Source organism: Eleginops maclovinus, chromosome 16 (genome assembly GCF_036324505.1).
Source record: "Eleginops maclovinus isolate JMC-PN-2008 ecotype Puerto Natales chromosome 16, JC_Emac_rtc_rv5, whole genome shotgun sequence".
Taxonomy (NCBI): domain Eukaryota; kingdom Metazoa; phylum Chordata; class Actinopteri; order Perciformes; family Eleginopidae; genus Eleginops; species Eleginops maclovinus.
This window is the reverse complement of record NC_086364.1, coordinates 14,794,960-14,810,084: the sequence shown is the minus strand read 5'-3', so window position 1 is coordinate 14,810,084 and position 15,125 is coordinate 14,794,960. Positions and strand designations below refer to the sequence as shown.

The following is a 15,125-nucleotide window of genomic DNA, read 5'->3' as shown; positions in this document are numbered from 1 at the left end:
GAAAATGTTTATGCTACATGTGTATTGTGATCTTTGTAGTTTGTGATACAAACATACAGTATATCTATGTTCGGTGTGTGCTTTAGTATTTGAGTATTTCTGGACTTTATTCTCCATTTGGAATTCCAGAATCTATGCAAAGTAATGTTTGAGGAAGAGTTCATATAATCTTAAAGGAAAACGCATGGGGTTTTATTCAGTGCGTAGAAGGGAGTCTTGGTGCACAACTATCAAAACTACACTTACTCCAACACATGGTATCCACCACAGATACACCCCTCCCCAATTACAGTCATGACAAACTGTTGGTGCATTGCAGCTAGAGGCTAACAAACTAAATATCCTGTTAACAGCATGAATGTAGGCCTACTGTATGTAGGCAAGATACATAAAAGAAAGGCTTGTTTGAGTCGCCCTGTTTGATAGTGGGATGGGATTGATAGTTTCATCACAATAACCACAACATTTCACTTCCTAGTCAATCAGAAATATTTATTCTTGATGACCAAGCTTCCAAAATAGGGCCAAGATGTTATACCAAACAAAAGAAAAGGTTAATCAATAATGACTTTAACGGGACACACATTTTTTCCAGATCTTATTCACAATTAAATGAGGATAAATGAGGCAGAAATATACCAAAAGCACTATCACACATGTGATTATCCCAAAATATCATTCGATCACTATAAATACTGCCATTAATGGTCTGTGTATCTTTTTACACTTTTACACAGCACTCTCTGGTGGGCAACGTCTGTATCTGCAGTGTAAACATACTATCACATTCAGTGGAGCATACACAACCAAATAAACAAGGGAAACTAAGAAAAGTGTTTTTCATTATGTTTCAGATTTTAGCAAAGTAAACAAATGGGGTTAGTGAGGGAGAGGGAACTAGTTAGCATTTGTCCAAGAGTGAACATTTCGGAAATCTATGTATTACAATGGGTAGGCCTATTATTATTTTTTACCTATCATTTGAGATTTGGGAATCGGTTTTTAAGGCAATAGTTTAGTAGATTTATGACATGTTTATAGCATCTGTATGTAGCTAGCTGAATAGTGAATAGCAGACAGTTAGCGTAGCTTAGCTTAGACTGGAAACGATACAACATCCTATGTATGTCTAAAGGTTAGGAAAAACAAAGTCCGCCTACCTGTACCTCCAGAACCCCGCAGGCAACATGTAGAGTATGTTAATTCAGTCCAGGCAGAGATTAAATTATGTGCCAAACTATTTCTGGGCTGGCAGCAGCAGTAACTTCCTTGAGTCTCCGCTATCTGCCTAGCAACCAATTTTCACGAAGTTTCTACAACTGGCCAAACAGTCGTAACCAAAATGTCAAGCTATTTTATGCAGATTTACCATGCTATGCTCATGGAAAGTTTTTTGAGGTAGGTTAACATAACAATTTGCATCTATTAGGACATGCATCATTGTAAAATATTGTGGATGTGAATGTCAGTACTGTCAGTTTACTTCTTTCCACAGAGGTCAGGGGTCAACTCAGAAGTCCTCCACTTTACCTTTACCTGCAGCCCTGCTCTTGCAAGCTAGGGAAACGCATTTTTGCCGTGGTAATAATAAAATTGTAAAGCAGGGGGTATTCAGTGCACCTACACAGACTAATTCAATGCCCATTTGGAATATGTACACATTCAAACCAATAAATAGCTTTCTATCCTGCAAAATAAATGGTTGAATAAGACAGCTTTAATCCAATCACATCTTCTTCTTTTTTTTTTAATTCATGGTCATTCAGCTAAAAGAAAGCTGGGAAGCTTATCGTTAAAAGGAGAAAAAAAAATCATAACACAGTATTGAATTCCTGCCAAAGATTGGCAAATTTATAGACGCATACAGAAAACAGTAAGAACAGTTAAGAAATTAAGCAAAGTTAAAATACCCAGCCTGCTCTGAAGACTCTGACCCTTGAACCCTGAACTCTGCTTCTATCACAGTGCCCATGTCATAAGTTGTCAACAACCAGGACTGATGAGCGTATAAAATGAAAGGAGAAAAAAAGGCCTTATTTGTTGCATGGCAGGGTTGGTTCAGGTTTCAGTTACACAAGGAAATATTATTTAAAAGGTTATGCTAGCAGGAATTACATGCATCTGTTAAATAAGATCTAACATGCATTGTTAAAGTTAATAGATGTCAAACGCAAGATTTGGATGACAAACGCAAAGGCTTTGTATAGCACCCACAAAAAAGACTACTTCAAAATGAACTTTTGAAGTTTATGGAATTGACTTTCTGCAATGCAGTTCTCAAGATTTTACAACACAAATTTGCAACTTCTGTTTCCACTTTTCCCAATTTTATTCACATACAAGGGAGCTGGTATTTGACTGTTTTTAGTCTCAGGACTATTGAGATTTTACTTTTTCATTTCTGTGCTTCTTTAAAATAACTTCCCCACCCAAAATAACCCTGTGGTTGTACAAGGGAGAGAAGGGCATATATTTGAACACAACTCTGATTTGTGGCATTTTCGAATTTCTTCGGCATGTGTATCCTTAAGCTGCCTTATCAAACAATGACCCTTACCTCCCTCTATCTGTCTCATGTATACAGTCCCTAAATGCAACTCCCCATATTATCCTGAGAAAAAAAAACTAAACACTAATCCCCCTTATCCTCTGTCTTCTTCATCAATACAGGCATTCTGACAAACGCAAGGGTGGCTTCCACCCGGCCCCTCCTCTTCTTACTTCACCCACTCAAGTTATTTTGATCTCCTCAGTTCTTTCGATAACGATTCTTTGGCTTTTCACCACAGCCTGTAGCCTCACAGGAGGTCAGGCCAGGCTGCTTGCCTGAGTTAATGCTGCTCAGAAGGGCGGGTAGCTCATTGGTGATTGCCTTCTCAATCTTATCCAGCAGACAGCCTCCCATGTAGGAGCACTGAGCTGTCAGTGGCTTGAAGTTGGTGACAGGGTTGACGCCAAAGAAGTCACGGTAAGCATCCCGGTTGGGCAGGTCAAACTTGCTGATGTTGGTCTTGGCTAGGATGGATTTGAAAATGTAAAATTTGTCTGGGTCATCTACAATCTCCTTGAAGACTAGTTCAGGGTCACTGAAGTAGCTCATCTTCTCTTTAAAGGTCTGAACGTAGCGGTCTACCAGCAGGCTGTGAATGCGTACGCGGATGCCGTGTTGGCGGATGAAAGCAATTTTGTTCTCCATGCGGTTTTCAATGACCTGGTTCAGATCTTCCAGGAGGGAGATCTCTTCTCGTTTGAAGAGGTCACGACTGGTGTCAGCTGCGTAGTCATATGGCCAGAAGGAGCTGACGTAGACGCGGGGGGGTTCGGTCACGTTGATGAGCGGAGCTAAGCTCCAAAAGAGAGCACCATAGACTCTCATTAAGTCTTGGGTGGCCAGGTTGTCAGCCTTGTTAAGGATGATGCGGATCTGGGATTCACGACCCTTCAACTGTCGGAAGAGCATCTCCAGCTCAAGGCCTACGTCAAGCTTGGTGGGGTCAAACACCACGAAGATCAGGTCAGCACGGTCAATGAACCACTGGCAAACATCATTGAAGGGATAGCCTGGACAGAAGAAGAAAATATGTAAACCCCTAGATACAGATTGCTTTGTGTTCGAAATGCTGGATTGTGGAAATCTGCTCTCTGTTTACCTCTCTCCTGCTGCTTCCGGTTTTCAATAATTCCTGGTGTGTCCACAAAAGTCACACGTTCCAGCAGCTTATGGGGCATCTCAATACCAACCAGCTTTTCCAGGAAGTTTTGTCCAAACTTCTCCAAGGGAGAGAAGGACCGAGAGCTGTCTGCTGCCATTACAATACCCTCAACCGAGCGGATCTTCTCCCCATGTGTAATCACAGTGAACTCAGAGGTAGTAGGCTCAGCTCCTGAAAATGATGAAAATAAGAGGGAAGGATTAGCAGGAATATAATCAAAATGTATGAAAGCTGTGAGAGTAAACCAACAAAGAAAATTTGCGTGATAAACTATGTGCCGAAACTCAATTTAAATATCTTCAAAGCCAAGGGGAGCTGCAGATTGCCACCTTCCCCATCATCACATGGTTTTTATATTGTCATTCAGATATTTTTATGTTAAAATATTGATTATAGCTAGTAGTGGTTCTAAATAGTCAGAGATCACTTCATTTGTTTTGGATTGTAGTACTAAGGATTACAACATTAAAGATTATTTTGCTGCTCTGTGTAACATACCTGTGTAGAGCTGGTAGGGGCTGTCTTGCATGCCCAGGAGGTAATTGATCATGGAGGACTTTCCTACACTCCAAGGTCCCAGGAACAGCACCATGGGCTTGGAGGTAATCTCTCCATCTGTTAGGCAAGGAAAGACAAGAGTGGGTAAAATCTGAGCAGGAAGGCTAAATAATGACAAAGAAGCTCTGAAGCTCATCCCAAATGTTATGTGAAAAATGACAAAATAACCACTCATGGTAGGATTTGGGTTTCAGAACTTAAGCTGTTTAATGTTATTGCCAAAAGAAGTAAATATTTGCTTGGCTAGTTTAACAAAACTCCATCCACACGAAATCATACTGTGGCTGTTTTTGGGGTGAACTATATTTGAAGTCTGATAACACCAAAGAAGCATGTTGGGACAACACTGTCACTCTCAATCCAGAGCACAAAAATAAATATTTTCTAAGACTTAGAATGGAAATAAAAAGAAAGATGGCTGAGGATAGAAAGCAGTAATGCTTTTTTAATAGCATAAGAACACATTTTACAAAAAAGACGCAGCCATATTTTAGTAACACACGTAAAAGCAGTGCCATTTCTCTGACATAAAATGTTGCTTTCAGATCAATGAGTGTATCCTACAAGCTGCCATGTGTGTTGTCAGTGGACATGGTGTGGTAGGGCGCAGGAAAGTTCTGTTAGAGCCTTGTGGTTCAAGGCAGAATTAACTCAAAAGAATGAAAAATTAAAAGAAGATAAAATGTCATCCAAAAAGATATAAAGAAAAAAGGTCAAAAATAACTGTCCCCTGATTTTATTGGCCTAAAGAATACTATTTTGGACAAAAGGTCACTCAATTCACTCCCATCCTCTCCTGTCCCCTACTCAAGCATGTGTGTTCTTCGCTTGAAGCTTTGCTAAAGCCAGAACTGCACATGCAACCCCCTCCAAATGTTACAATGTATACCCTACACAATTTTATGCTTGTCATCTGTAAATACTGTTGATAATGTGATGACCAAACAATACACATTCCTTCGAATAAACCTTTATTTACATTTCTTCCCTTTTAATTCTTTAGTTTTGGTTGGAGTTTTGGTCCAAATCCATGTTGATTAGGATATAAAACTGCTGCATGTCTTGCTTTATATGGGTTGAGCCTTTTACCTATGGATCACTTTGGCTAAACCCAATCTGAAACGTTACTGGGTATCCCCAAAATGTTATCCATACAGAGCATTGCAGTATTTATATAAGTTTAAGTGACTCACAAATGTACAAGGACAAATGAAAGGGGTAGGGAGGGGCAAAGCACTTCAGGCAGTGCCATGCACAGGTAAGCCCTGCCGACACCCACCTGTGTCTGAGTCCCCAAGGGTTCTTCCGGGGTAGGCTGTTAGATGAGGGGAGCGGAGGGATGGGAACACGGGACAGTAAAGGATAGAGTTCAGAGAAGTGAGGGGAACAGGAGGTGGATGAGAGTGAGGAATGTGGGAGTGAAGTCTCTAGAAGCCGCATGAAGCGGTAGAGTAACAATGTGCAGGAATGGGAGGGAATACAATACCATATTTGACCTGATCTGATGTGAATGTCCAGGATGGTGTCCCTTTTTGTCTGGGGGATTTTTAGGTGTATATTCTTTTACTCTTTTCTTAAAACATATTTTTTAATTAAGAGCCGGGACAAGCATAAACAAATGCTAAGGTTAGCCAAGCAACAGCCCATTTGCCCCTTTTTGGCTCTGCCCTTCGAGAGGAAAGTAAAGTAAAATGGATTATGGGAGACCTTAAATCGGAGTGGTTGAATTTTTTGACGGTAAAACAACATCCCCTCAGCGTCTCCCAGATCAAGAGGATGATGTGTTTGTACAAACAAGTCAACCGATCAGTCACTAAAGCAACCCAATCATTAAAACCCACACATCAGAACAAAGTGCAGAAGTAGCCCAAGCCTCTTTGATACCTGAGATCTCGTGCTGCCTCAGCTCATTGTACTTGTAGGCCTGCTCCATCGGCTTGATGGATGAGTGGTAGATCTTCCGCAACCTGTCAATGGCCGCTGAAGGACAATAAAAGACAGAGGAAAGGATGATAAAGATGTTAGAAAAGATGTGTTTAAGAAGAATCAGGGGTCAATTGATCTGTCACAATAGAGAAAAGGGGTTGGAATAAAAGTCAGAGTTGAGATTTTTTTTAAAGTCTAAGGTGTAAAAAAAAGTGTAAAAGTTGGCAGAAATTACATTTTTTAGGATCATATCTGTGAACAAAACTTTATGTTGCAAACCATTTTGGTATTGTATGCAATTTTTGGGATAATCACCTCATGACCCCCTCTGCACAATCAAATTGAATTACAATATTCAACCGCTTGACATGCTTTACTGAGTAAACATTCATTTGTCAGATACAGGCAAGCCCACAGTTTTCCATAACACATATCTTCGATCCTCACCTGCATAGTCTCCTGATTTCTCCTCAGTTGCAAGCCGCAGCGTCTCATCTATGTGAGATCTGTCTCTGAGGGTAGAGATAAAGTCTTCTACTTCTTCTTCCTCTGTAAAAACAACATTTACATATTTTAACTTAATTGAAGACCTCACTGTATGTCTTCAATTACATACTAACATGAATAATGGAAGCAGCCATTGTGCAAACCAACTCAGTGATCATTTTATCATGAAGTTGTCACTGAGGCTAATGGCAGACATGTTTAACTAAGCGAGGCTACAGAGGCCAACAGTGCAGATATTTCTGGAAGCAAGTCAATCAATGCATCCTGTATCTATATTTCACCACTACTTGGAAGTGTGACACACATATTTGATAATAAGAACTGGGTGACAGTTTTGCATTTCATGGCAGTATCAATTATTGACAGCAGATATTTGAGATGTCTAATTATCAAGCTTTTCCAACCTGAGCTTTTTCCAAACTTCCTCTCTGTCGCATGGTTTGTTTTTGTAAATACAAAACCCTCATGAATGATAGCACTCATAAAGTGTTGGTGTGTGGCAAAAAAATTACAACTAGCTATGCATGAAAAACTATTACTTGTTGGTGATTACAGTGTGCCAGACGTCCTCTGCGACATCCATTTCCTGGTGTATGATACATGCAGAGGCTAGAGGGAAATTAAATCACCCATTGTGATCAAAACCCAAATATCACCCTGTGAGTGCACTACAAATCCATCCATTCATTTATTGTTTTTGTACAGAATTAACCCCATAATGTGGCTATAGAGCAGAACAAGGTATTTTATGGTTTACATTGTTGGGGTTTTTAGGGTTCTCTATCCAAGTAATATGGGTGACTTTCCCTGATTATGCATACATATCATTTGGTGCTTTTTTTTCCAAAGTGCCTAACATTTTTGTACCCAATATCCACCTGTCTGATTTTTCAATGACTTTTCAACCCCATGTGTATGCGGTAGGGAGAATCTTAGAGAACATATCTGCTCACCAGCATGCCATGTCCACTTATGAACATATCAGATAGCTGAGAACTCAGCTGTTACTATAATCAGGTCTTAATTTAGAAAGTCAAAAACTAAAAATAAACATAGATATTTGTTTGGCATCACCATGGGCTTTATAGCAACAGCAAACATAAGCGGGGCAGAGATAGAGAGAGAGGGACTTCCCCAGTTTCATTACAGACTGGGAGGAGAACTCAGAGCTGGACTAAGTGATCCCATCATTAATACACACGATGAGACAATGATGTGAAATCCTGTGTCTTTTCTCTTCTATATTTACCCACCTATCAGAGACTCATTACACTGTGAGGCCTTTCCTTGTGTGTCCAGGCCTCAGAACAAGCCTCCCCTGTGACGCCTCCCACACGGTCCTGCTTCAGACAAACCTGCTACGGCTATGAGCTATATATAAAAGGAATGGGGAAGTCTTCCTGGTTCACAATTCCATGTCCCTGAAGGGGTTATGGATCTGTGTGTCCAAACTACTAGACACTCCCTTAATAGAGTTGTTAGGGAATTTTAAAGGTATTTACAGCATGTTATTGGAGTATTAAAGATGCAGCGATGGGGATGATTAACTGCAGTCATTCAATTGTAAGTTATACTGTTTATATCTGGCATAATATGAATATTGATTGCGTTATATAAACACATCATCAGCATACTTCTTGTTGACACATCGGTTAATCCATTTTACTGCCACAGGAAACATGTGACGATAGTTTGAAAGGAATCCTTGGTCATAAAAAAAAGACAGACACTTTGATACAGGCTTCTAAACTTTAGTGTCCTATGACAAACAATCTTGAACACTGCTGACTTACAAAACCTAGACTATAAAATGAGATGCCCTGATCAGATGATGAGACCATCCGAAAGCATGATAAGTTGGCGCTGACGCTCCAGGTCACGACCCTGTGATCTCAGCTGGCCAATTCTCTGGTCATGCCTGCAGTACTCATCAACATCAAACAGACCTGATTGATGTGAAGCAGAAACACTTGGTGGGGATGCTTGATTTTGGAGGTCAAGCACTCTTTTGCAGACATGCACAAAGCTTTGATATTTGTATGTAAACAACCGTCAAGTCTGCAGTCTTTATTTAGTCACTTTGTCTTTAGTCATATAAAGAAACAACCATACTCTCGATATAACACTCTCGAAATCTCTTCCAGTTCTTTCAAATGCTACTTTATTTTGTTTCAGAATCAAACAATTACTTAGAATTCGTTTAATATAAAAAGCAAAGATATAATAAAGATACAATAGTGCAAATTGCATAATCAAAGTTACAATTTGTCCAAATGCTTACTTTACGTATGACACCAAAAATGTGTCTGTAATCTATGCTTAATTGTTCCTGACATTGACTTATAACCAGGGCTTTTTGTATTACCCAGACCTGTAATGTAAATCAATGTGAGACACTGTCATGGCAACCTTCACCTAACCTGAATTACAGGCACCAGCCATTTAGTCACTTAATTCTAGTGTTTCTGGCAAAGTGTCATATTGGCACATTGCTCTGGACCGAACTAACGGTGCATCAAATGACAGGAAAAATACCTGAAGGCCTGTTTGTTTACAAGTCGAAAGCAAACTTGTTTTGTACTAATGAACAAATGATATTTAAAGTAGAAATGTATTCACAGTCAACAAAATGAACCAGAGCATGGTGTCTGACATCTGAGGCAGAGATAGAAAATATCTCCCCAAAAGACCCTCCACAATGTGTATGTGGGGCTTTAATTAAAACACCAACTGCGCTTTTGCAGTGTGGCTGCAGTGACACACACTGCTGGTTAAAGAATAACGTAGCGCCACTGATTCTCCCCGAGTCAACCTGCTAAAAATAAGCCTGTGCAATGTTGCTCCCAGCACGATGCAATAACAAGAGAAACCAAAAGGTTAGAAGCCAGAATAAAAGGAGAAGAAGAGTAAAACTGCAATCCCTAAAAAGAGTCAGACAACGTGTTAAGCATACATTCTGAATGAGTATTTTTAAGGAGCTCATTAGGATGTGATGATAAGTAAAAGGGTGTATGTCAGCTATTTCCAAAACAATGCAAGAGAATGTTTCAAATTGTACAACTATAATCATTAAAGGCATTTAAAACCAGCCAGTGAGGATCAAATACATGCTAAATTTCCTATGTCATGTTTTTTTTAAACAACAGTAAGTGACTTCATCTTGTAGCACATATTGTGATACATGGCTATCATTTTGCAACCCCGTAACTCATCACTTGTCATGGCACAACGGCATGTCAAATTGAGTCAAAAAGAAACATTGCAAACAAAGGAATTGAGTCATCTGAAGTCAGCTTTCGGAGGAAACACATGATGATTCCACTTGGAGGCTTGAGGAACTTGTCTTATCTTCTCCCTGTACCAGGCTTGTACCCTTCAGCCGCAAAGCTTAGTCAACTTCTGTAACTTGACTCATCACTCAGAAGAGTCATGTCTTTTAACACAGGCCTCTTGAGTAGGTTTTAACTGCTGCGGGTGTGTTAACACCTCCCAATCCAGCCAATGTCTGATAGAAGCCCTGGGACAGAGGTCTGCAAAGATCAGAGAGGTAGTGTTGCCCACTGAGGGCGGCCCTTACATCAGCTCTCCAAATTAACTCTGCAGGCGCCAGGGGAGTAGAACCTGCGACATTTGCGCCCAGGACCATGTGTCCTCAGTGAGCCCGTTGCCACACAACCCAACCTCGGTTTGGAGAAACATTCTGGTGTCATCAGCACATCCAGTAGGAATGTTTGTGAGTTAAGCCTACCAGCGGCTGGGTAAGTCATGCCCCAACTATAGATCCTTGGGTGGAGGTTATTCAATAATTACAAGGAATGTCAATCAACTACTGTAATTGTTAAACGTCTGTGTAAATATGTTGCTCAATTTGATAGAACACCATGGATGGACATGAATCTGTGTGCTTGTGTTTATTTGCATTCATGTGCATTTACACTGTATATATTAGGTATCTGTGTATGTGTAAAACCCCAGGATCATGTTCTGCTTGCAGCATGGTGGCAGTAAATTTAATTACGAACATGATGAGGGACGACAAGCCTGGAACCCCCAGTCAGAGGATTTATCCTGAGCACGATGGGGTTCAGGCTACCTTTACTAAAGGCCAGGGGGTTCGACTGGAAATATCCATGGAGAGGCATCAGTTTCATTTAAGTTAAACAGAGTGGACCATTTTTACAAAATCACAGTTTTTTTTTTAAATACCAAAGGGTATAGATAGCCTTAATGCGACAAAATAATAACAACTTTCCTGATCACTCTAAAAGGACAATGCATAATATATTTGACCAAAAACCGAGCCTAATGAATATTTTAAAACCTAGAACTATAAAAATGAGTCTTCCTCTAGCAAGGGTCAGAGGTGTGGGAGCAGTTAGCAGAGCTTATGCAGGGTGTGGTGAAAATAGGCCAACGAAGGCAACAGGTGGAGCAGCTTGTGGAGCTCGTACTCCCCCTTCGTCAGAAATAGACCCACAATGGGTCAGAGGATGGACAGAGGAGGGGGCAGAATGGTAGGCTCCTATTTTAGTCAGTGTGGGGACTCAGAGACATCCACATCCCTCAGATCTGATTGTGAAATATACAAGGAAACGAGTGAAGGTACTGTACCATCACGTATGTGTTATAAAGTAAATAAAGTAAAGATTGGCCCAAAAAAAATGTTAAAATTGGCAAAGGACACATTAAAGATTTCTTTGTATCTCAGGTATTTACACAAGAAGCGCAGTTCAATGAAATGCATCTTCTGAATTACTGAATTTCAGACCGAAAACTTTTTGGTTTTTTTTACTTTAAAAAAACAACCATTCAAGCGAAAACATGACTTAATGGTTGCCAATGGCCCCTAGAGTCTTTCTTATGTGAGCCACATCCAGACTATAAGTCCTCTAAGGGGTCACTGACAACTACAAATGTAGTTGAGTGACAGGCTCAAAGCAAGACAGAATTGCAAAGGCACTTTATCCTGAGGTGTTTATCTGACGCCTCTATCCCTGCTCTCCAATTTGAAAGCCAGGAGAGGACATTAAGTGCCCTTGGGACTGTGGGGCTTGTCTCAAGAAGGGGTGTATTGTAAGGCAGTTAAGTATGACTGATGTGTCCCTTCTACTACAACCAGTGTAGGGATGTCCCCGACATGCCACATGCCTTAGGAGAGGATTACGTGGAGCAGTGTGCCTTTACATTTTGATGCCTCCCCTCTGCAAAGTGACGACAAAGCTGTTTTTACTGTATCCAGGATGGATAGTGTTACCAAACACACTTGTGAAAAACGAATCAAGGTCCAAGACAGGCTGTTAAATGATTGTCTGTCAAAAAGAGTCAGTGTCATATTTTAGCAATGTAAAGTAATAACATTTTCACTATCAAACATCACATATGACATTGGACACTGAACATGGCATGAATTCACGTTTGGGCAGTCAACACCATTCACACAAGACCCAGTTAGTGTAGGATTTCTGGCAAGCTTATAATAACTCCATCGTGACTATAGCAACCTATGTTTACTTCTACATGGCAAGTGAGCGCAGCATCATGGAATCAGATTGGTCATGAAATGCAAGTTGAACAACCCCGACCCCCCTTAAAAAGAAAGAACAGGCTTCCCATGCTTCCTTGTGATTCAATCATAAAACAACTCCAACTATGTTGCTCAAAAGTCACAGTATCCTTGCCTATCATACAATTGTGGACAAGTATATTCAGATTCAGTTTATGACAGCTTATTTATTACTGTTGATAGACAGATATACGGGAATAAAATGAGTGTAAAAATATCAACATCAACCATTTCAACGTGTATGTCCTGCCAGTAATTTGAGTTGTATTTCTCACAAAAATACGTTATGTTATATAAAATGATATAATTTGCTTTTTGGACCAGAAAATCTGCACATTCCTGGACTACTTAAAATGACCCATGATCAAATTTAGATTAGATTAGATTTTGGAAGGAGATTAGCCTTTCTTCTCCTCTCTGTACTGTTAGCTACTCCAATGGATTCGTGAACCAATCAACAACATACATAGTTGCACACTAAGCAGCAAGAAGTTTATGATTCTTCTAATAATTGTCCGTAACTAACAGGTATTGGGATACAAATAACACATAGTTTCCACATGCAGTACATTACAAGACAGAGGCCACCAAAAGATGTACAGGCCTGCAGAAGGGGTATGTGAAGGCAAGAATTGTAGCCAAAGCCCAACCCCTCCTGCCTGGAGAATGCATGTCCCTAAAAGGCCAACCGCTTGGAATAAATTGCGATTGTGACAGTGCAGAGTGACAGCAGCTGTGCAGTGCATCTAAAGGGAAGCACTGGGCTGGGAGGGGTGAGGAGTCAGGAGGGAAGGAGAGTGGAGAGGGGGGGGGGGGGGGGGGGTGTGGAGGGGAGACTGTAGTGGACAGTGTTGGGTTTCAGAAGGCCTTCCAATCTTAGACACCTGACAGCAGCCTGGAATATGAAGGCCTGGGCCCGGGTCGTGGAGCTCAACGCCGCCCCAAGGACAGACAAGGGTGATAGACAAGGGTAATACCAACTGATTCATTTCAGACCCACAGACCTGTCTGGACCAACATGGGCAATCTGGCAGAAATGGTTGTCGCCACGACTTTCAAATCCAAGGCGGCCATGTTATCATATTCATTCAGATATTGTTCAGAGCTCTGGATTTCACGATGAGGTATACTCCAGATAATGTTGCCCCCCATATGTTAATAGGTATGGCATGAGTATTTCTTTCAAACCAAGTTGTGGACAATCAAAGAATGAAGCAATGAGATCACATCTATGAAAAACTATAAATGACATACAAACTCATTGCCCATTCAAGCTCCCGCGTGGCTGTTCTCTCCTTGATTAGACTTTCCATCAGCTGGTGCCATGCGTTACGACAGCTGACATGCTGTCAGTGACCAGGAGAAGCCGAACTGTAGTTTGAATGGTCTTTAACTGCTCTGCTTTGTAAAGTCACCAAAAGTCTTGGTATAATGTTTGTTCAGACTTAAAAAGTTAATTAGTGTGTTGGTTTTGTTTTGGAAGCTTATTAATAGACAATTAAAAACTAGAAAAGTAAACTCAAAGGGACTCTCATGTCTGTCGTGTTGTACAGGGCGCCAGCAATTTAATTATAAACTGAAACAAGATTATAATAGTCCTGCTTGATGGCAGAGAAGGACCGGACTAACATTTCTGTGTCCGTCAAAGTCTATCCTCGGTTGGTGTCCCCATAACTGTCTCTGTCCACACACACACTCTAGAAGCCAGTGACATTTCCCAAAAAACTGCAAAATCATTTGACACAAGAACTGTTAGACTTTTGACCGTTTATGTTTAACAGTTTAAATCAAAGCTTCTGAATCTCAGAAGGTAGAAGATCAGAGCTCAGAGAGCAGCCAGGCATTGATTTAACATTCCTTAAACCAACCTCTAAACCTACACTGCATCACTATTTCATTCATTATCAAAAACCATGTCTAGTGCCCAAAATGCACCACCCAACATAAAATACGAGGAATCCATTAGATGTTTGACCAAAATGCTTACTAAAAGTCTTACCTGCTGTGGCCTGCAAAAGCAGGGAAAGGAAACAGCAGATCACGACTGTACCCTTCATGATGGCTGCCAGGAGAACTCTGATAGTCACACAGACTATATATACCAAGGCAGGAAGTTTAAAGGGCATGCAGATTGAAGAGGCGGGGCACAGCTGGTGGATGGGCTGGGATCTGTGTGTTGGGGGGCCTCTACGTGTGCAAGCAGCTGACTCTCCTTTTTAAGGAGGTTGTAGCTTGGGCCTCTGCAAATACTGTATTTTGGCAAAGACGTGGCTAAATGTGTCGGTGCTGGGTAACACAATTTTTTTCTGATGATCATTTTAAAGAAATGGTGTTTTAGAGACTGAAAGTAGGTATGTTTTTGAAATGAGCAACAGTTCTAAGGAGATGACATTAAAATAATGGGATTATGCAAACTGGTGTGAAACCAGTAAGCTAAGAGGCCTATATTAAGAAAAGTAAAATTATTTTGGGATATGTGTTATTTTATCTTTTTTAGATTAGAGGATTGATACCATTCAGCAGGTAGGTGTATCAACATGTTTACCAAATAAGTTTAAGAGGGGTTGGTTAATGGACCTTGCAAGCTGCCAGCATCCAACATGGTAAATGGTAAATGGACTGTTCTTATATAGCGCTTTATTAAGGGAAAGAACATCACCTTCCTCTAAATTAGTATTGCAAACATTAATACAAAATCACATATTTCACAATTAGCTGCTATGGTTGCTTTGTACAACAAAAAATGACAAAAGAACTGTAACAACTTTACTTCCTTAACTCCCCAAATTATTTTCAGGAAATGTTCATCAGCTTTTAATGGTAATTTAGACACAACGCTCCCAGATTTAGAAATTATC

The 15,125-nt window shown here is 40.5% G+C and overlaps 1 protein-coding gene across 2 annotated transcripts; it reads right to left on the bottom strand.

The window, feature by feature from the left end:
• Positions 1-471: 471 nt before the first annotated feature.
• srl (sarcalumenin) lies at positions 472-14,357 on the bottom strand. Of its 2 annotated transcripts, XM_063904547.1 has the most exons (7): positions 14,267-14,357; positions 6,645-6,746; positions 6,156-6,251; positions 5,551-5,586; positions 4,212-4,328; positions 3,651-3,884; positions 472-3,561 (listed from the first exon to the last, which is right to left on the bottom strand). In XM_063904547.1, exons 1-7 carry the CDS (start codon positions 14,322-14,324, stop codon positions 2,750-2,752), a joined length of 1,455 nt encoding a protein of 484 aa, XP_063760617.1. In that variant the 5' UTR covers positions 14,325-14,357; the 3' UTR covers positions 472-2,749. The 2 variants fall into 2 exon arrangements, with proteins under 2 accessions (XP_063760617.1, XP_063760618.1); XM_063904548.1 differs by lacking the exon at positions 5,551-5,586.
• Positions 14,358-15,125: the final 768 nt, after the last annotated feature.

What these genes read in the sequence shown, in the direction of transcription:
- srl (XM_063904547.1), bottom strand. Translation starts at nt 14,324, where the DNA reads ATGAAGGGTACAGTCGTGATCTGCTGTTTCCTTTCCCTGCTTTTGCAG. An exon ending in GAAATCAGGAGACTATGCAG is followed by an intron (nt 6,252 to 6,644) that starts GTGAGGATCGAA and finishes ATTGTCCTTCAG; the next exon opens with CGGCCATTGACAGGTTGCGG. An exon ending in CCTTGGGGACTCAGACACAG is followed by an intron (nt 4,329 to 5,550) that starts GTGGGTGTCGGC and finishes CTTGCCTAACAG; the next exon opens with ATGGAGAGATTACCTCCAAG.